This window comes from Hylaeus volcanicus, chromosome 2 (assembly GCF_026283585.1).
Source record: "Hylaeus volcanicus isolate JK05 chromosome 2, UHH_iyHylVolc1.0_haploid, whole genome shotgun sequence".
Classification (NCBI taxonomy): Eukaryota; Metazoa; Arthropoda; class Insecta; order Hymenoptera; family Colletidae; genus Hylaeus; species Hylaeus volcanicus.
Window position 1 is genome coordinate 395,295 of NC_071977.1, and position 20,215 is coordinate 415,509.

A 20,215-nucleotide genomic window follows, 5' to 3' on the forward strand; every position below is an offset into this window, starting at 1 on the left:
TTCGTGAATATTTTGTTGATTAAAACATGATATCAAGTTTCTACGTTATCGACACGCGGTATATGGTTATGGAAGGGAGCCTCGGCAGAGGGCAGCGTAGACGGTCTCAATTGGCGGCGTGTTGGCGGCGTACTGTTCGCCTGTTCGCCGTGCAGAGCTACGTATACATTCGCATAATGTGATTCAGTTTCGCTAGCTCTATTACAGGGTGAGATCCGCCAAGTGTGTGCCCGAGCATCTCTCTGGGAAAAGTGCGTCGCACGTAAGTGCGGGGCGTGATATGAAACAGTGAATCGGAGCCGTGATTCAAATGGACAGGCGACGCTAGTTGCGCGTCATGGAATTGTGAAAGGAATCGAGAACGTACACGTTCGGTGGCAGGAAGTGGGAAAAAGGGCCAGGGATACAACGCTCACGCCCGGTTGTCACGACGCCATGTTTCCCCGAAGTGGTCTACCGATGTCGAGTATCCCTTTGATGGTACTCTGCTTTTTCGTACTTGTCGCCGCCGGCCTTGACGAATCCGGTAAGTCCCGTGAACGTTCTCGCCAAGAGGCCCGCGATCGTCTCGAACGCGATGATTCGCCTTGTTTTCCGCTCTTTCGCATCGAATGCCGCTACAATCGACACAACGAACGTTATGTATAGTATGTAGAAGATCTGCCGCTTGTCATTCGTCGTCTTAGCGTTTGTTGTTCTTCCGTTAAATCCTTTTTGCCTCGAACGAGAAAACACGACTCGCAACACGAACAAAAATCGAACCAAGCCTGCAGAAACTTGCGTACCAACGTCTACGATTGATTAACAACAGGAAAAGATATCGAATGTCACCGGTATACCTTGATCGCTAAAATCATTTATCGTTCGATGCACCCTCGACTCCTTATCTTTTCATCTATTACACTGATCTGTGTTTATATCTCAATTTCACGGTCCATTGACTGCCACAGAACGATCAAATTAATATTCTATCCGTGTGTTAACTACACCTCTGTGTCGTTGTATTTGTCGTATTTAGTAAAATTTCAAACGACATCTCTATATCTTTTGATGGTTTATCAAAATTTCATTTATTTTCATACTTTTCATTCGTATGTAATTTTATCCTCGCTTAATCGATTTTCAGCGCTATCCAATTCATTTCATAGATGCGGAAACAAGTATCTGTTGCATTGCCAACATTTCATCATATTCGATTCAAAATAAGCCTTCGATTGTAGTAATTGTTTGAATATTTTTACTAACTAATACTAATTTAACAAATTTTCGTGTAATTGTACGTTCTGTAGAATGCTGAATATTGAAATATATATATTATTTCATTTAAAAAATATAATTGATCGAATAGATGAAACTAAAATGATCGCTATTTACATCGAAATAACCGTTGATTTATACCATTTGCCTCGTGTTTACATTTAGTATGTTTACGTCTATTTGTGCCGCCGGGTGCGATATCAAATTACACTTTTCTCGAGAACTAAGGTCCGTTTGATTTGAAACCATAGAATGTGTAATTATCGAACATTCTAATGACTTTAATGAACCAGAAAATATCCATTCGAGACACTGTAGAACAGCTATACTATTTTCTCGAATATATGTATACCTTTCCTTTAGGTAATTTAAAAAAGACACTTTACACGGGAAAATGTGATTGTCCTTTGAGTCATCGATGCTATCGCGATAATAAGCGTTATGCCCATTAAGCAAAGAATTTATGAGACGTATACGTGTATTCGTACGTTTGTTAAACCTATAAATGTCTGAGACATAACGAAAGCTCTTGAAAGTTTATGTATAATTAAAAGTAACTCGGAAATAATAGCTAAATACATCGAATTCAATAGAGTTTATTTATTTCATTTGTAAAAGTTTTCGGGGGTTCAGGGGGTTCTGCTGGTACAATTTTAACGAATTAACGGGCCAACTACTCGGTTCGTTCGCACGCTACGAGTTCTTTTCTCTTCAGATACAGTGAAACACCCAAAAAGCAAAACAACTTGTATGGATTCTTTCATCTACTTAACGTTAAATTTGTTTAAATATTAACGATATATCGCAAATTATAAATTATATTATACGAACTTGTAATAAAAAATATACATATTTATCATGTTGTGTGTTGTATACCATAGGTGTGGACAAAATTGAAACCACTGAGCGTAAAAATGAAAACTCGGCAAGCTTAGAAATTACTGCATCGCAAGATTTAGAAGGCATAGAAGCTGGTAGTACACCTTCGTTGATATGTAAATTAAACGTATTGGGTCAGATATGGTGGACCAGCAATGATAGAAATCTCACCACTATCAAGGATTTCGATTCTGGAGGACGTTTGGATATTAAACAAGCTAGCAGAAACGATACGGGAGATTACAAGTGTAAGGCGTTGACCGCGGAAGGAGAATTACTGGAGAAAAATATTCATATCCGAGTCATTGGTAAATGCGGATCATTGTAACAATTATAAACAATCTTTGAGATTATTCGTTCGTAATTATTTCTACATGTATTCCTAGTTTATACGTTTAACGAGGAGTTGCTTTTGTTTCAGAACCTGGTAGAATAACAGCCGGAGAAAACGTTAGGGCCAAAGTAAGGGAGGCAGCTAACTTGACGTGTCATATGCATGGCTATCCGTTGTCTCAGTTTATTTGGTTAAAAGGAAACGATTCAGAAAGTACCGAACATTTAAAAGAACTTACCAGCGTTACGCAGATAAACGAAACTTACACTATATTGACTCTGGAATTTACGAGTTTGACTCGTAAAGATAACGGGACGTACATTTGTAAGGCGCACGATTACAATGGGGAAATTAGTGCTTATAGGCACCTGTTTGTGATCGATGTACCACAAGTCAGCATCGATTTCATGAAAGCTGTCGGTGCTGGAAGTATATTTTTGAACTGGACAGTTAATGACGGAAACGAACCGATCGAAAAGTATTTTATTCAGCATATGAAAAATGGGACCGGTCAGTTTACCTATTACATCGAACAAATCGGCGGCGGTAATTCGAGTTATGTTTTAAAAGGTTTCGAAAGCGGTACGGCATATCAAATTGGAATTATTGCTAGAAACGAAGTGGGTTCGTCGCATGCGTGGTTCGATCCGCATTGGATAACCACTCTTGAGAAAGGTATGAAACAAAATATTCCTTTTATCTTCAATTATCTTACCCTTATCTACCGAATATCTTATCGTTGAAATTTATTGCAGATCCTATATTCGTTCCAAACGTTTCCGTTAACGGTGTTACCGAAAACTCGATTACGATAGGCTGGACAGTGCCACCGCCTGATTTAAAAGAACACGTTCATTATTACAATTTAATGGCTACCCATGGGGAACAGAAACGAGAAGCAGTATATCCAGCGCAACCGCTTACTGTATACGCGTTCGTTGATCTCGATCCTGCGACTACGTACAAGTTCAAAATCGCAGCGTGCAGCGAATACACGAAACAATGTGGAAATTGGAGCATGGAAGTGAATGGCACTACTTTAGACGGGGGTAAATTGTCAAGTATAAACTTAATGGTAGGCGTATTCTAGATCTTCGATACTAATTACTTGATCGTAATTTTAGTGGCCAGTCCTCCTCAGAATTTATCTGTTAACTGCCGATTTGATAACATAAGTAGCTCCAGTTTTATCTCCATCACGTGGGTTCATCCGGAAAGACCGAATGGTGTTATTACTCGTTACAATATACAATTAACCGGCGTTGCTAAATTTAAGAATGATATGGGTCGTCTAGACATCGATAGTTGGGGGCCACAAAATTGGAGCGTTTATAAAAGAAATAGTACACACTTCAATCAAATACCGCCTAATACAAATTACACGGTACATACTTTTACAAGTCTTTCTAAAAACTTTGACGCTCGCCTGGAATTATAAACGATAATGTTTGTTTAAAAGGTCCGCGTACACGGTGTAACTAGATCCCGTACACCAGGAAAGGACGCTGTTGGCAACTGTACCACGCCTGTTACCATTCCGGATAGAGATAGTTTGAATATGCGAACATGGCGAAAAATCGAAAATCAGGGTAAACAGTTATTCAAGCTGTACCTTCCACGTATCACGGAAAGGAATGGGCCGATCTGTTGTTATCGAGTTTATTTGATCAAGCTGCCACCTCAGAAAAGCGTAACCGATTTACCACCACCCGAGGAAATCGGTGTATATACCTATCAATACGCCCACAACTCGGTTTCCGGCGGTGCTTACGTTGCCGAAACATTCGACAGCGATCAATTATTATCCGAAATCTTCCTTGGCGACGGCGAATCATTCAATGGCAACTCTATGTGCGACAAATGTTTTGGACTTCGGCCAAAAATAGCTCCACCAGTATTACACTTTGTTCCTGAAATTCAAACGACTATGGCAACACTCAATACAACACCTGCAACGACCACAACGTCGGCACCCTCGACTACAACTTCTCTGCCAACGACTACTATTACCACTACTACTACTACTACTACTGCTGCTGCTACTACTACCACTACTACTACAACTACTACTACTACTACCCAAAAGGTAGAGACAACAGTTCCAAATCTAGTAACCAGCAACCATACGGAGAACGTAGCAAGAAAGAAACGAGACAATATGGCCACGCAAAAGATAAATAGCAACGATGGATCGGGTGAACAACCACCGTACACTCCACAGGATGGCTTCCTAGATGAAAAATCGAATTATACCGGTTTCATCGAAGTTATCGGTAAGCCTAACGTTTATATTATTTTCAATTGTGGTAGATCATGAGCTGAGGTTTTTTTTTATAGTGTTTGGAAATCAGGAGGACCAGCTTTTACCAGCCTACAGCAACTATTTCAATCCTCTTTACGGAGGATCGGATCCTGGTACCCTACCTACATCAGAAGTGACCACTCTCAGCGTGATTCTGCAAATCTCGGTTGCGCTTATACTGATCATCATCATTCTTCTCATCGCGCTTTGCGTATTGCATAGATATACGAAGCGCGCGCAACAAAGAGGCGAAGAAGTCATTACTCTAAGAAATAGTTTCAGGTAAAAAGAAAACCGTCAGATAAGTATTATAGCTGTAAATACAATTTCGCAAAGAGATATACTATTGATACTCGAATACCTAATGAATGCCGTTTTCTGGTAGGCATCTCTGCAGAAGTCTTAGAGGAAGACACCAACTCGTAGCCGCAAGCCCACCGGATATGCCGCCTATTCCTAAAAACGAGCTGCTTCAGTCGTACCTCGAACGTCATCGAGATTCCGACTACGGATTCCAACAGGAATTCGAGTCGTTACCCGATAGATTTACGGATCGTACTACGAGAGCTTCGGAAGCACGCGAAAATCTATACAAAAATCGTTATCCAGACATAAAGTGTTACGATCAGACCAGAGTACGATTGGCCCAGATGGATGGTATCTGCGGGTCCGATTACATAAACGCTAACTTTGTGCTTGGTTACAAAGAACGCAAAAAATTTATATGCGCCCAAGGTCCAATGGAAAATACCGTTTGCGATTACTGGAGAATGATTTGGGAGCAACATCTCGAGCTTATACTTATGTTGACGAATCTCGAAGAATACTCGAAAACGAAATGCGCGAAATATTGGCCAGACAAAGGGGAAACGAAAAACTTTGGAGACATCACCGTCGAGCACGTTCGAGAAAGAGCTTTCTCAGACTATGTTGTGCGTGAATTAAAAATGACACGACTCGGTGAACGCGATGCTCGTACCATCGTTCAGTATCACTTCCTGGTTTGGAAAGACTTTATGGCCCCTGAACATCCCCATGCGATATTGAGGTTCATAAAGAGAGTGAACGAAGCTTATTCGCTGGAAAAGGGGCCGATATTGGTGCATTGTAGCGCAGGTGTTGGACGCACGGGAACATTGGTCGCGTTAGATTCTTTGTTGCAACAACTCGCGGAAGAAGGCCAGGTTTCGATATTTAACACCGTGTGCGATTTAAGACATCAACGAAACTTCCTAGTGCAATCGCTTAAACAGTATATTTTCATTTATCGAGCACTAATGGAGATGGCGCAATACGGAGACACGGAGATTCCAGCTTCTCAGTTGAAAGCTACTATTGCAAAATTAAGACAGAGAGACAACGGTAAAGAGAAATGTAGAATGGAAGAGGAGTATGATGTAAGTGAAGAATTGGTCTCAAGTGTTTGAATTAGAATGCTTTAATAGTCGCATTATTCAATTCGTTTTATACTTGTAGAAAATCAACTCTGTGTTGGAAGACAGAAAATCGTTCTCCGTCGGTGGAGGTGAGGAAAACAAAACCAAGAACAGAAGCGAATTGATAATACCGTACGACAGAAATCGAGTTATTCTTACGCCTGTTCCGGGTAGAGAACATTCAACATACATAAACGCATCGTTTATCGAAGGCTACGATAATTCCGAGTCGTTCGTTATTACTCAAGACCCGCTGGAACCCACTATAGCGGACTTTTGGCGAATGATTTCAGAACAATGCATCTCTACGATAGTAATGCTATCCGATGTAAGTAAATTGTTCTCGCTTTACCTGAAATTATTTTCATTTCATTCGCTTCGGTTAGTTGGTTCGTTGCGTAAGTACCGCACATGGCACGCAACTCGCTTGTTACACAAATAATTACACTAATAACAGTCGGACGAAAACTATCTATGTGTCTCCGACTTTAGATAATACTGAACCACTAAACATAGTGGCGATTTTTTTATTATCATCGAATAAACTGTTATACGACTTTGGTTACGCTTCTTAAACTATATACAAATTCATTTCAGCTGAACGAAGGTCCTCGAAAATGCCCTCGGTACTGGCCCGACGACGAAACCGTATATGATCACATAAGAGTTAGATACATTCAAAGCGAGAGCTGTCCGTATTACACTCGCCGCGAATTCTGCGTTTCCAATACAAAAACCGACGAAACCGTGGTTGTCACGCAATATCAGTACCATGGATGGCCAACAGTAGAGGGTGAAGTACCCGAAGTGACACGAGGTCTCATCGAACTCGTAAACCAAACGCTTACAAACGCCACGGAATCCAGCGGGTCGTTGGTTGTGCACTGCAGCTATGGGTCCGACAGGAGTTCCATGTTTGTCGCTCTTAGCATATTGGTACAGCAGCTACGAACTGAAAAACGCGTGGACATTTTCACCACGACGAAAAAACTACGTTCTCAAAGACATGGCATGATCAGCGCCTTTGTACGTAACTTGAATTGGATGTTAAATCATTCTGGCGACGCCCGTGACGCTCAAGCTTAACGTTTAAATCATTGTTCCAGGTGCAGTATGAATTTCTTCATCGTGCTATCGTGAACTATTCGGATCTTCATAATCTGGCCGACGACGAGCCAGCATCTTAATACTGTGAGGCGTACGATTGAAAAACCTAAATAATGTTCGGTGAACATGTGCGTAAAGAAACATTTCACGTACGAAAAGTGTTTGAGAAACGTATAAATGCTCAAGAGAACGTATATTGGGCCAACCAAAGAAATCACTAATCATCTATCGGTGAATGATCGTAAAATCCACGAAGTTAGACTGACACGTATGCCTGTGTAAAGAACTATAACCATTTGAGAATCGAACGGCTTATGCACGGACTGTTGAATTATGTGAACTGAAGACCTGCACGATACGGAATAAGCAGTAAAAACCACACATTTTCAATTTCGTAGGATTAAACTGAATGCACAATTGGTTCGTTGGTAATTTTGACGATTAACTCGACCGTTGGTTGGTTGATCGTTACAAAGTGCAGCGCAGTGATAACCCTCGTGATACCACGCCCTTGACAACTGTTGTAAAGCTACTCGAATGACTCGTTTTTTATCGATAATATCGAGAACAAACAGAAAAAACACGAAATAGTGTTATCGAAACTTTTTGTGATCGAAATGGAACATTCGGGGAGAGCATAAACATGTCAAAGTAAGTGATTTTTTTAATTAACAAATACGACTATTTGGTGAACTAGTGAAAAATCGAGCATGTTTCTATAAGACATACGAACATTCTGACGAATGGACCATGTAGCTTACCGATCTATTATTTGATCGTCTTTTTATATTGTAAGAATCATACAATATCCAAGCTCACTGTGCAAATGCAAATTGCATTGGTATGTCGAAACTATCGTTCATAAAAGCCGATAAACTTTTATGTTACGTGTATCATCGAGCACGATCAAATATGGACGAACAAGTTGATATGGTTTAAGGCTGAACTAGAACTCTTGTATTCTTCCAAACGTTTCTACCGACATGTGTTGTTATTCTACCATTCGATGTGACAATGAGAGATCAAACGCTATTATGATCCACCTTACATTACGATATACTAACGATAGCGCATGTTCATGTGCGTAAGTTTATTTGTAAGATATGGTGTCATATACATATAAGCGTGTTTCGCACGTCAACGCTAATTTTTCTCCTAAAGAAAGACTGATATTCTTCTTCAGTTTAAAACGCGCGAAAAGATATCTGTACCTTGTTTCTATTACATCTAAACGTCTGCAAGTCCGTAAAACACGGAACAATCATATTTTACTTTTTCACATGCAAGGAAATAACGGATACCTGTGCGCGTGGCATGCCCGCGAATGTGCTTTATAAGTCTTCGATAAAATATCGCGCATAATTGGAGGGCTTACGCGGCAGAAAGGAAGCTAAGTTTTTATTTGAGAATACCAAGAGACATGGACAGTTCTTATTAGTTAGACCGAATTTATATTACCGAGTTGAATAAAAATCATTTGGCTATTCGAGGTCGTTTCCCATCAAGTGCAACTTTCACTTTTACGTTATTTCAGCTTATGTGCTTACGTACCTTGGACAGTCAATTAATTCTGATTCAACTTGAAGCATCGAGTTACAACAATTTTTGTATAAAAGAAAAAAAAAATGAAAAAAAATGTAGTTCGTAGAAGTAATTAACGCCTCTCGAACAATTTTCTTTTATGACAGATATTATGACGTATATTACGAGAAACTTGTCTCAGACACGAGAACTGCCTGTAACTTTTAGTATTCTACTTTGTAGCGATTAATGTTGAAATGGAAAAAATGAAAATAAGTTGACGGGATTAATATAAATAAGGAAAGAAAAAAAAAATGGAACCTTTGGAGTACGGAAAATTGTGGAAATCAGCACATTGTATTCCTTCGCACGCTCGTTCATTTCTAGTCAAGTTTTAATTCCGGCACGCGCGCTGCTAAGCCATTCACATGTGGCAGGGGACAATCACATTAAATTTTACATCACATCGGTCGTCAAACATTTTTTTCTTTCCTTTTCTCGAAATCAGTTTCATTCCACTCTGTGCCAATGCACGTTCCCAGACTCGATGTATATGTGTGTATAACCAGCTCATTACACGAGAACTAATTAGTTTGCTAGTACGCGTTTCGATTATGTTATAATCGATAGAAGTCTAAGAGACGTGTATTCATCGTCTGTAGTTATATCATTACTATCGCCTGTCGCTGTTGCTTACGTATTAATGAACAATGTGACAATATTTGTTTTTATGCTCATGACACATTTGATATACATGTATGTATAAGTGTCCTGTGAAGGTACGAAGTGCCTATGAATCTCTGCCTGCTTGAGTTCTAGCGTAAAGTTACTGTGTCTACGGAACATTACATCTATAATTAATGTCTTTTTCTTAGTTTTCTTTTTTTTTCTTTTTCTTAGTTTTCTTTTTGTAGGCATATTTTGGATACGACTTTGTAAGTGATTTCATTGGGCATATTACAGTAGTAGTGTTCAAAATCAGAGAGATATTTCATACCACTTTTGTTCAGATTTTTATATTTGTACATAAATATTTATACGTGTATATTTCAGTAGAATTTTGTCATTGATACAGTGCCACAGGCATCGTGATATTGTTTTTCTTTTTTATTCGCATTGACTTTATTTACTATGTATTATTATTTCGATCATAATAGAAATTCTTAAACGTATTGTCTAATCGTTGTATCTCAAGAAATCATTTAACGTAAACAATATTTCGTTGTAAGTCGAATTAACGCGCACAATACTCATACAAGAATCTCCTATCTGATTCGATATTATTACCGAGACAGGCATCGTAATGTGTGCCGAAACGACTAAGCCATTTATTTTCATATAAGCAAAATTTACAAGGACAGCGTCTCTCATCTGTAACGAACCTGTTTTAATTTATATCGTTATATTGCTACCAATGAGAAAAAATAAGTGATGTTTAAGTACAGAAAAATAACTGTTATTTATAGAATCAGCAATTTTATTATATAATAAGAACTTCTTGCGGAATTAGCAATCGTTTTTAATTCATATTTCGTCGAGCTGAATCGTATTTTTTACATGCATAAAAATAAAATGCATAACAAGAGAATGATAAGTGTAACCGAACGTTGCTGCGGCGTACAATTTTCAAATTGTAATTACAGTTTCGTTATGTAGTTACATATATTATTCTCGTCGTGCATTCGAACCTTGTGCGCAAAGAAATATCGACGTTTTTACAAGCAGTGTATGAATTAGAATGATTAAAAGTATTGTTGTAAATTGATCTATATAATTTTTTGTTTATTTTCATCGCGACCAGATTCTGATACGACCCAATCGAAAACAATGATTAAAATAGCAAAACAACCGTGTCTCCGTTCATTTCAGCTACATTGATATTGATCATTTGTTATTTTATAAGATGCACATTGAAAATGTAAGCATGCTATTATATCGCGAAGATACCTCGGATACAAGTTAAAGTTAACGACGATTTCGCGTTTGCCATTTTCTTACGAAGAAAGGATATTTACGACGGCGCACATTACTATTACGTAGGGCTGTGTTAATGCGTTTACTTTTATTCGAATAAAGAGAAAATTCGTGGAAATTTAATGAATTAATAGATCCGAAATTAACTTTAACTGATCACGGGGTAAGTGGCTCTATGTAACTGGCTAGGAACATGTAGTGCAAATTATAGCGAAGCGTGCCCTATAAGAACGTGTGCATGGCATCTGTCGTACGACTAAGAAGCTAGTAAAGATAAAGAGGAGACGGCGGTTTTCTCAAATCGATAGTCGTTCAAAGTACTCTTGTGGCCAGAAAAATAAACAACCGATTAACGGAGAATGCGTCATCTTCGCATTAATGATGCCATTCGCGCTAAACGCGTTTTTGTAACCATAGTACTCGAATGAATTAGCGTGGAATTTTGTAAATTCTCCTATTGCCTTGGCAATGAATAATCGTGAATATGATTGTGCTGCATTTGACAAATAATCATCGAGTATAAAACTGAAATAAACACGTTTACAGAAGAAACCGACTATCAAGTATTTTGACGAAGTAATTCATTTGTTCTCTACTGTAATGGATGCAGACGTCAATGATAGCAGCACAAACTTATTACACCAAGAAAAAGAAAAGAAAGGAAAGACTAGCCAAGCACGATGTTTGTTGCAAGTTGAGATGCTTGCACTAAAAACTTTTTTACAATTTTGATACAAGAAACGAATTTTGAAATGGTATCGAATAAGATTATCGTCACGGGCATTCAATATGCTTACGTTTCGTTTTCGTAGCGCTTTAATCGTTACTTGTATTTTTTTCGTTCAAGGAAATACCTTCAGATCAATGTTTTATGTGTGCAGTTCTCGATCGATGAGCGCAACGCGCGTAAAATATTGTTTTGAAATTAGCTCCGAATGATTTGTTAGATGGAACTAATAACACACGTAGGTTTTCAACTCGAATTCGGTTGAAATAAAAGGATTTTACGGTTCTCTTCTGATTCTGCTGTATTTGCTTAAACGCGTGTACACGTAATGGATGTATTTTCTGTCTAGTGTGTGTAAATTCAGTGGCACCTACTAACGTTCCTGTGATATTCTATGCGACTGATGAGTTTAAGATGTAACGAATCGCAACCCTTACTTTTTTACACCTGGCTATGGAGACCAGTTTTTATACAACCGATCTTGTACTTTTATAACGCGTAATTTCGATTCACCGCTGATTTGAATATTTACATTTGATACGGATATACTTGGATTTTTAAAGAGATTTTACAGAGGATTCTCATCGTGTAAACAGTAGATGAAAATAGTCTCGTAAAGGTAAACCACCGTTGCGTCTTTTATGCACATTTATTCTCGCGAACAGTGCTGCGATTAGAAACTAACAAAGTTCGTTAAGTTTTATTACCGATACTTGAACATATATACATATATAAATAACATCGATCGGCACGCGAGGCGTCCGATTTAGCCTAATTTATTTAGATTCGGATATTCGCACGACGTCAAAATATTAGTACTTTATGATTACTGACGATATGTATGTATTACTCTTTCAATGTATATAGCGGCTAGCGTTACGAAACGTTTCATAGCGATTCTTTGTTTTTTAATGATACATATGTACTCGAAGCAAAAAGACACGACGCTTTTTATTAAAACACGCTGTATAGCTTTCATTTCATCAAAAGATACATTTTGTTCCGTACTCCCAACAATCATTCTTTGTCGCGAAAAACTGTGGAGCAAATGTTTAAGATTCCTTGGAAGGATATCAAGGAAAAGTATTAACGAAAAGTATTCTTTACGATTAATTAGCTGTCGCAGAGAAATTGCTTACTTCGTTAAAATAGCAATAAAGATATTTTACATAGTCTATAATTAGCGACCTGTATAGACTCGTTAAATTAATGTTCAACGAGTAGTTTGCATCGACTTTTATTTGCTCGACGATCAGCTGCGTCGAATAGAAATTCTGAACGTTAATAATCGAATACTGTATCGTACTACCATGTACAAATACGTACGTAGGTTTTATTGTATGTACACTGTATGTAAAGATGTGCTATGAATTTTCGTAGTTTAATTTCTTTCTGATATGGTATATTTACAATTATCGTCGAGATTAATTATTCTTAGTAATCGATAATGTACATTCGGTAAATTGTGTTTCATCGCTTGTACGATTGTAGATCTGAGCTCACTTCCGGTTGCGTTTCGATTTATCAATACTCGGTTTAAACGATAAGATTACGAAAAACGTATTTCGGCCTACTCTCCGTGGGAATAGAATTTTTCTACTGTTCGTAGCCATCGTTCAAAAACTTTTCCGAAATCGACGTTAACGATAATAATCCGTAATCAATAACAAATGAGACTGTCAGGGTGCTTTGTACACCGTTATTCCGAGAAACAGATTTTCTGTCGCTCAAGGAACTTGGATGCTAAGTTTGTAACGTTTTTCGTCGCATATACATACTGTTTCCGGTTTCTGAAACACGCGCAAACATCCAAAGTGAGACTCGGCCACAGGTTAAATCGATTTGCCGGTAATCACGAATTTTCACCCGGATCTCGTGATATCGAAGACACTTAATCTTTCTTAGAAACGCATAAAAAGAAAAATGTAAACGTTCTAAAAATCAGGGCCTATCACCGCCGTCTCCGAAAAATCACTCATTGATCCACGATAACACTGGACTTTTGTAAATTACTTTAAACGTTAAGAGACCGATACAATTAAAAATCAACGCCGCGTGTGTCGTATTACCACATTACGTTCGTATATATATATATATATATAAAACGAAGGAATTAAGATTAATTACGTATAGCCTTAGATTTTGTATGATATTCATTCTGAAGGAGATGGTTACGCTAAAGATAAAGAAAAATATGTATGAAATACGTGTAACGACAATGATCGTTCGCCGATCTCATCCACGCGATTGACGAACGTTACGGAATGACATGTAGCCGCGCTGATCATCGAATCATCCTTTTTTGTATGAAAAAAAAAAAATAACAAATTGTAAAGCGATATCGGTAACGGTGCACTCGATGTGAAAGGAAATACACGACACAATAATGAGCCATACACGCGATTTGAGTTCCTTCCTCGCCCCCTCTTTCCCCTGCCATTACATAGTTGTACTCAAACACGAAAGCTTACGGTACACCACGTCGGTCATTCGCGTAACGCAAATCTAAATATTTCGATAAATTTATATTTAACATTTTAACTTCGGATTACGCAAACTTGTAACGTAAATTATTATATAGGCACGTTATTCGAGTGCAATCGAGAAAATTCTGCGAGAGACGCTTCGGTTTAACAACATTCTTCTGCAACCGGTTACGAATGCAAAACTCACATGTGCCATCAACAAAAACCGATAATACCTGAAGATTTAATCGAGCACAGCTAACGAAGCACATACGATAGCGTGCGTAATTTATTTTAAATAATGCTCGTTATTATTTTTAGATCACAGATGGATCTATCGGTTTTCAAAATAACCGTTTCAATTCAACGATGAAACGTATACACGCGCTTCTCGGTTCGCTTGAAAAATATTAATGAAAATAGTATTACGATCCAGAGAGATAATAGCGGCGTAATCACAGTGGACGAACATTATTAAGGAAAATCGTGGGTTGTCATCTAACGGCTTCTCGCGGATCCATTCAGCGAACCGCGATTCCTTGGTCGTGTGTTGTATCCACTCCGTGAACTTGGAACGATCTGAATAATCACCAATGAACGTGTTACACAAGTGGCAGTATATTCGACGAGTATATCGCTGTTGGTGATCACCGGTGAGACATTATTGTAGATCAAGATACCCAAATATGTATACGGGTGAGACATTTACCATTTACCAAACTGGTGGTTTCAGCATTAACGACGGAGAAACGGAATGAAACTTACGAAACCATCCGATTTGCCTGTTTGAACAAGAGAGAATCAAGTTTCTGGGGCAGATTTTGATCAAACGGAAGTTAACGGAGACTTCCGTGGTCGATCTAAAAGCAAAAGTATAAAGATTGTTAGCTCATCGGTCTGGTCGCGCATCTCCGCTGGACTGGTTTACTGTACCGTTTTCGTTTTACCTGCGCATCACGTAATAATCGTCTAACTTTTGCGCAAAAAGCAGAACAACCCGACGAGAATACGGGATAAGAAACAGCAGCTTTCTTCTCAGACTGGCGAATCGATGTCTCCAAAGTGTCACGTAGTCGAAAACTTGATAATCCGGTGTCCATCGAACGTGGACACGGTTTCGGGTACATCCGTTATATTCTTCAATTACGAGTCCAGCGTATTATTGCGAACCCTGGCCGAAACGCATAAGTACGTTGATCCACAACGGAACAACGCGTAATAGCCATAACAAACAGCTTTGTTGTCGTTGACAAGTTATATTTATGTAGAAACGATAGTTAATTTAATTGTACAGGTTGCTGACGTAACTAGGTCATCGATAATTGTTCTGATAGCAAGAGCAATTGCTACTATCGACGGTGTAATTTATCCCGAAGAAGGCGCATTGAAAATTTCAACCGGTAATCAGAAATCCAACGAAAAAATATGAATGTTGAAGATATACGAAAGACGCGGCGAGTTTACTCGTTTCTGAATCTTCTTACACACACGAGCCAGGATTTCTTGAAGAATTGGTGGGGAATAAAATGGCCGAGGATGCTCGTGCAGTTCATCCCTGGTAGTACAATTGCGAATATGGTCTGGTCGGAGTGTTCTGCGTGTACGCGTAACACGTCAAGTTTATAATATTAAAAATTAATGAGGAAGAACGCAACGGATCGTTTGGTGGCTAGTCGCTAGTGGAACATAGCGGTTTACGTCTCGTTGAACGAAAAATCAACATGTAGATCATCCATGGTCCTCGATGTGATAACAGTGATAATGTTCGTTACATCCGGTTCTATCCGTATTTAAAACTACCCTGTAACGAAAATATGGGAACATTCTTACAAGAAAAAAACTCGCTTTATCTCGCGAATTGAGATGCAAATTTATGGGAATTAGTGATAGACGCAAAATGAACGCGACTCGAAGAATGAAGTTGATTTGCATTGCTTTGGTATTGTTGAATCCCGTCAACGCGAAAACGCAAACCAGCGGAGAATATCTTCGGAATGTGATGATCGAGCTTCGAGACTTCAACGTTCCTCCGCCTATAAATATTTACGACAAGCATGTTTACAACGATAAAAACAAACAGAATTACGCGACTCAAAGGATCAACATGAACGCGCAAGAAAATACCGGAAAGCATAGAAATCAGAGCTTCCCGCATTACAATATTTTGCTCAACGATAAAATTCACTTAAATCGCATTGACTCGGCAACTCCATCCCGATATTATCAGGTGAACGAACATTATTATTCTTTTTGTAATTAAATTGTTATTATATACACGGTTAAAAAGTTTGTAATTGCCTTTGCAGTCTTATAGTCCCAGCATTACTAAAATGCAAGAACCGGAAGCGCTCGGATATACGCGAGCACAACTCGCGGCGATGTATAAAAATGCATTGGAAAAAGGATCAACGATGAGCCTGTCTTCCTTGACCAATGCGTTGTCTGCCGTTGAGATTCCTCAAGCCACCGACACTCGCGTAGAGTTGTCAGGCAAGCAGCCTCTTTATCAGTATTATTTCTTCCCATTAAAGACCTTCATGTCAGAATTCAAGAAAGACCACGGTTATAAGACGATCGTAAGTAAGCATAACATGCATCATACCACAGCTCTTAACTAGCATTCGTTCCATAAATATAAATAATTAATCTTTCCTCAGTCTTATGTTTTAACCCCTTGCACTCGGAGCCATCTTATTCCAAAGGGTTAAGTCATATCTAGAATCAAACAGAATTTAATTTATTTAAGAAAACACGACGCTAAATATTATTCTCGTTTCCTCGATGTTACACTCTTGTCGTTCTTTGTAGCCTGCTCCTGCGTTCGACAACACGGAAGCTGCGCAAACTACACAAACCCAATTATCGAATCCCCTCTTTGTAGCCATAAGTACCTTTGTTACAATGGCAATTGTATTCATGATGAGCGTTCTGTTCTTACCGAAATTGTCTCAATTAGATATACTGCATTCGCGAGCAATTCAAGACGATTTCTTTCATTTATCGAACATCGTTACGAACGCTATCGAACGTTATAATCATTTGGAGAACTATAAGGAACACGATCTAGACTATGTCAGATAAAAGTAATGAAAAAAGCTAATTAATTTATTCGTACTTATAATACCCAGGGATAAAGTCTGTAAGGTTGAAGTGAAAAGAAATAGTCTGCCGATATATGTACTTGTAACATGTATTTAATTACATCATTTTTCATTGTTTACTTAAATTTTAACAAAAACAACATTGACCTAAACGAAACAATTTCTATTCGATAACATTATTATATGGTAAACTTTATTCTTAAAAAATGTAATCTTTTACCATTTTTTTTTTTTGTACATAAATATAAAAATCTTAAAATGTTTATAACTAGAAATACGGTCGAAATAATACAAGATTAAACGGTACTATAAACATCTACAAGTATTGTGCATATTTATAACTCTGTTACTGTAGAGAAAATAGGGATAAGTTATCTAGTTTATCTATTCGGGGAATGTGTACTCGTGTATGACATATTTACGAATTATCTAAATTTGTAATAAAGAAGTTTGGTACTTATTGAACTTGGCTAAATATTATTTCTATGTTTTGTAAAAGTATAGTTATATAAATTTGACGATCTGTACAATACGAAGAATATAAAGGAAGGCACACTTCGGAGTAATACCTGTAAGCTCGGTACTCGTATTACGCGTAATTTGCTTTTTTTTATCAGTCTGTCCAATTGGCAGTGGAAGGGGGTGCCTGTTCCGCTGCTTTTCGTTTCATTACTTGACGCTGATGCTCGTATTCGAAATCCTCTTCGGTTAAATTTAATTTTCGAATCTGTAACATTGCGTCCATTTAATAAAAACCCACGTGTAAAAATATATATATATATTTTTATTATATTTATTATATTTATATTTAATGAAATATCCTACTTGGTAAACTAAAGCTTCTTCTTCCATAATATGCTGCGGGGGATTCCGTAATACTTGAAGTGTTTCGTAAACTGTTGGACAACGTTTAACGAGAGACGTACGACCTAAGCTACCTTTTAACAATACTAGACCAACTTTGAAAATAACTTTAACTCCTTCGCAAAGAAACATATCCCACACCCGTAGAATACTTTCCCATGGCAGTGTTCGCGTATAAACGCATAAAAACCACTCGGTCATGTACAAAATTGGTTCCATTTTTAGTTTTTTCTAGAATAACGAAGGACAATGAAATTAATTTTTTTGATTTTCACTTGTATAGGTAACAATTAAATCGTACTAACCACGTGTTTATAAGCGACAGGAGAAACTCTTTTGAGCAGAGCAAATAGAATGTCTCCATCGCGTAATAGCGTTTCCATATCTTGACTATAATACCCGACCAGGTATTTGTCACATATCGCGACGAGGCACCAAAATGCTTGTACCGCTGGCATATGCATCAGTAAAAATGCAGCAATAGGTGCTTGAGCTTGGGAGTAACCTACTTTGCTATTCAAAATGGAATATGCCTTCAATACTTTAAACAATTCTTCCTGTCCAGGAGCTTCTCCGATAAACATCACATGATGCGGAAATTGCCGATGAAGATCCTTTTTAATATCGTCTATATATTTTGGGTCACCGGCTCGTTCTACCAACTCCTCAAATAAATTTGGATTTGTATCCATCAACAGTTGACCCCCGCAGAGGTACAACCACGCGCGAAGTCTGATGGAAGGCGGTATACCTTTTCGACATCGTTCCCGAACTTTGCGATAATTTGTATTCATGAAATATTTCCAATTTTCTAACATCTGTATCCACTTTCTCTCTCTTCGTAACATTACTTCGGGTGGTATTCCTTGTTTTGCAAGACTGTATTTCATACAAATGTCGATATATAAACATATATTGTACATACTGTATTAACTATTAGCTATAATATCATTTGTAACATTACCTATCTGTGCTACAGTTTGAGTCCTGAAGAAAACCATGTCGATCAATTTTTGATCCCTCAAACTTATCGCTCTCAGACTCTGTATCGCCATTATGTGATCTTAAGGACGCCATAGCATTTTTCTAATCATCTGAAGTAAAAATATAAATATGATAAAACAATTTTTATAAAAGAGCAAAAAAATTTTTCGACGGAACAACAAAATAAAATGTTCTCATTTATGTTAGTACCGATAGAACATTACTTTTTGTGTCATTGAAAATATAGAAACATCAGACGTAAATAAAAATTCCCGGCTACGTTAACATCAACGATTTCTAAAATTTAAAAGAATATATACATCGAATCTACTGTCACTGGGTGACTATCACAGAACAATTATTTATTAGTATGCTAGAATTAATAATTAATCGTTCGAATATAAAATGAACGTTGAGCAATACATTTAACAATTGTAGTTTTCGTCACTTACAACATTAAAACATGATGAATAAGGGAGTCTCTACGCGCCTTACAATTGACAGTTGACAGTTGTTGACAGTAATCGCCAATGAAATCCAAAAAATAACACGATCATAGTTCAAGATATCAATGTTTCATACATCGTGTGATAAAGCACCGTTTTGTAACGCCCACAACATTCGTGCAATGAATAACAATCATTTGTACGTGTCAAGGAATAAAGCTCGTTTCAGCATGATGACTAACATAAACTCAGTACTGTGTACATATTCGCACAATTATTTACTTTCACAACATCACGATAATAACGAGTGGGCGCACCATGAGAATCGACTATACCTACCATTGATGCTGCGCACAAATGTTATTTAAGAAACCCGTAGAGGCGTATTGCATATTCCCAGAAATTATAATACTGTAATTGTATCATACTCGATAACTATACTTTCCATATCAGTTAAAATTGATAACTGCGTTACAGCGCATAGCGGACTATTTTTTCTATTTCCAAACATAGATTTCTGATATTCTATTATTAATTGGACAATTCTGTTCGGTCATTTACGATCGTCCAATAGGAACAGAGCTTTATAGGCACTGAATCAATGGCGCCATCGGTGGGAAAACGCCCAAGTTTGTAGTGAAAATAGTTCTTACTGTTGTTGCTAAATGGCGCCACCGCCATCTTTTCATCAATAATTATTTATTTTTCAATAAACGTCTAATTAATACGATTCTTTGCTTTATAACACTACAGTATATTAGATAATATGTCAAATTTATCAGTTTTGTAATAGTTATTAAATATATAGCAAAAATGAT

The 20,215-nt window shown here is 37.8% G+C and overlaps 3 protein-coding genes and 1 long non-coding RNA gene across 7 annotated transcripts; 2 read left to right on the forward strand and 2 right to left on the reverse strand.

Moving 5' to 3' along the window:
* Positions 1 to 131: 131 nt before the first annotated feature.
* Positions 132 to 10,601, forward strand: LOC128884846 (tyrosine-protein phosphatase 69D-like). 2 transcript variants are annotated; one of them, XM_054138501.1, is made up of 11 exons: positions 132 to 526; positions 2,139 to 2,444; positions 2,558 to 3,145; positions 3,226 to 3,519; positions 3,595 to 3,854; positions 3,930 to 4,743; positions 4,808 to 5,054; positions 5,158 to 6,169; positions 6,249 to 6,536; positions 6,806 to 7,234; positions 7,315 to 10,601. In XM_054138501.1, the coding sequence occupies exons 1-11, from the start codon at positions 436 to 438 to the stop codon at positions 7,393 to 7,395; spliced, it is 4,410 nt and encodes a 1,469-aa protein (XP_053994476.1). In that variant the 5' UTR covers positions 132 to 435; the 3' UTR covers positions 7,396 to 10,601. The 2 variants fall into 2 exon arrangements, with proteins under 2 accessions (XP_053994476.1, XP_053994477.1); XM_054138502.1 differs by having other exon boundaries at positions 5,170 to 6,169.
* Positions 7,623 to 14,847, reverse strand: LOC128884849 (uncharacterized). The gene is made up of 2 exons (XR_008459497.1): positions 14,712 to 14,847; positions 7,623 to 14,581 (listed from the first exon to the last, which is right to left on the reverse strand). It is a non-coding gene; the product is annotated as an uncharacterized LOC128884849 (long non-coding RNA).
* Positions 14,848 to 15,875: 1,028 nt separating this feature from the next.
* Positions 15,876 to 17,086, forward strand: LOC128884848 (uncharacterized). The gene is made up of 3 exons (XM_054138506.1): positions 15,876 to 16,229; positions 16,309 to 16,578; positions 16,811 to 17,086. The coding sequence occupies exons 1-3, from the start codon at positions 15,876 to 15,878 to the stop codon at positions 17,081 to 17,083; spliced, it is 897 nt and encodes a 298-aa protein (XP_053994481.1). The 3' UTR covers positions 17,084 to 17,086.
* Positions 17,087 to 17,176: 90 nt separating this feature from the next.
* On the reverse strand, positions 17,177 to 19,915 carry LOC128884847 (TBC1 domain family member 10A). 3 transcript variants are annotated; one of them, XM_054138504.1, is made up of 6 exons: positions 19,737 to 19,914; positions 19,404 to 19,651; positions 18,932 to 19,061; positions 18,273 to 18,846; positions 17,929 to 18,198; positions 17,177 to 17,830 (listed from the first exon to the last, which is right to left on the reverse strand). In XM_054138504.1, the coding sequence occupies exons 3-6, from the start codon at positions 19,042 to 19,044 to the stop codon at positions 17,717 to 17,719; spliced, it is 1,071 nt and encodes a 356-aa protein (XP_053994479.1). In that variant the 5' UTR covers positions 19,045 to 19,061; positions 19,404 to 19,651; positions 19,737 to 19,914; the 3' UTR covers positions 17,177 to 17,716. The 3 variants fall into 3 exon arrangements, with proteins under 3 accessions (XP_053994479.1, XP_053994478.1, XP_053994480.1); XM_054138503.1 differs by lacking the exon at positions 19,404 to 19,651 and having other exon boundaries at positions 18,932 to 19,053; positions 19,737 to 19,915; XM_054138505.1 differs by lacking the exon at positions 19,404 to 19,651 and having other exon boundaries at positions 19,737 to 19,915.
* Positions 19,916 to 20,215: the final 300 nt, after the last annotated feature.

What these genes read in the sequence shown, in the direction of transcription:
- LOC128884846 (XM_054138501.1), top strand. Translation starts at nt 436, where the DNA reads ATGTTTCCCCGAAGTGGTCTACCGATGTCGAGTATCCCTTTGATGGTA. An exon ending in CGGTTTCATCGAAGTTATCG is followed by an intron (nt 4,744 to 4,807) that starts GTAAGCCTAACG and finishes TTTTTTTTATAG; the next exon opens with TGTTTGGAAATCAGGAGGAC. An exon ending in GAATGGAAGAGGAGTATGAT is followed by an intron (nt 6,170 to 6,248) that starts GTAAGTGAAGAA and finishes TTATACTTGTAG; the next exon opens with AAAATCAACTCTGTGTTGGA.
- LOC128884848 (XM_054138506.1), top strand. Translation starts at nt 15,876, where the DNA reads ATGGGAATTAGTGATAGACGCAAAATGAACGCGACTCGAAGAATGAAG. An exon ending in CTCCATCCCGATATTATCAG is followed by an intron (nt 16,230 to 16,308) that starts GTGAACGAACAT and finishes TTGCCTTTGCAG; the next exon opens with TCTTATAGTCCCAGCATTAC. An exon ending in ACCACGGTTATAAGACGATC is followed by an intron (nt 16,579 to 16,810) that starts GTAAGTAAGCAT and finishes CGTTCTTTGTAG; the next exon opens with CCTGCTCCTGCGTTCGACAA.
- LOC128884847 (XM_054138503.1), bottom strand. An exon ending in TCAAACTGTAGCACAGATAG is followed by an intron (nt 18,847 to 18,931) that starts GTAATGTTACAA and finishes TATGAAATACAG; the next exon opens with TCTTGCAAAACAAGGAATAC. An exon ending in AAGAAGCTTTAGTTTACCAA is followed by an intron (nt 17,831 to 17,928) that starts GTAGGATATTTC and finishes GCAATGTTACAG; the next exon opens with ATTCGAAAATTAAATTTAAC.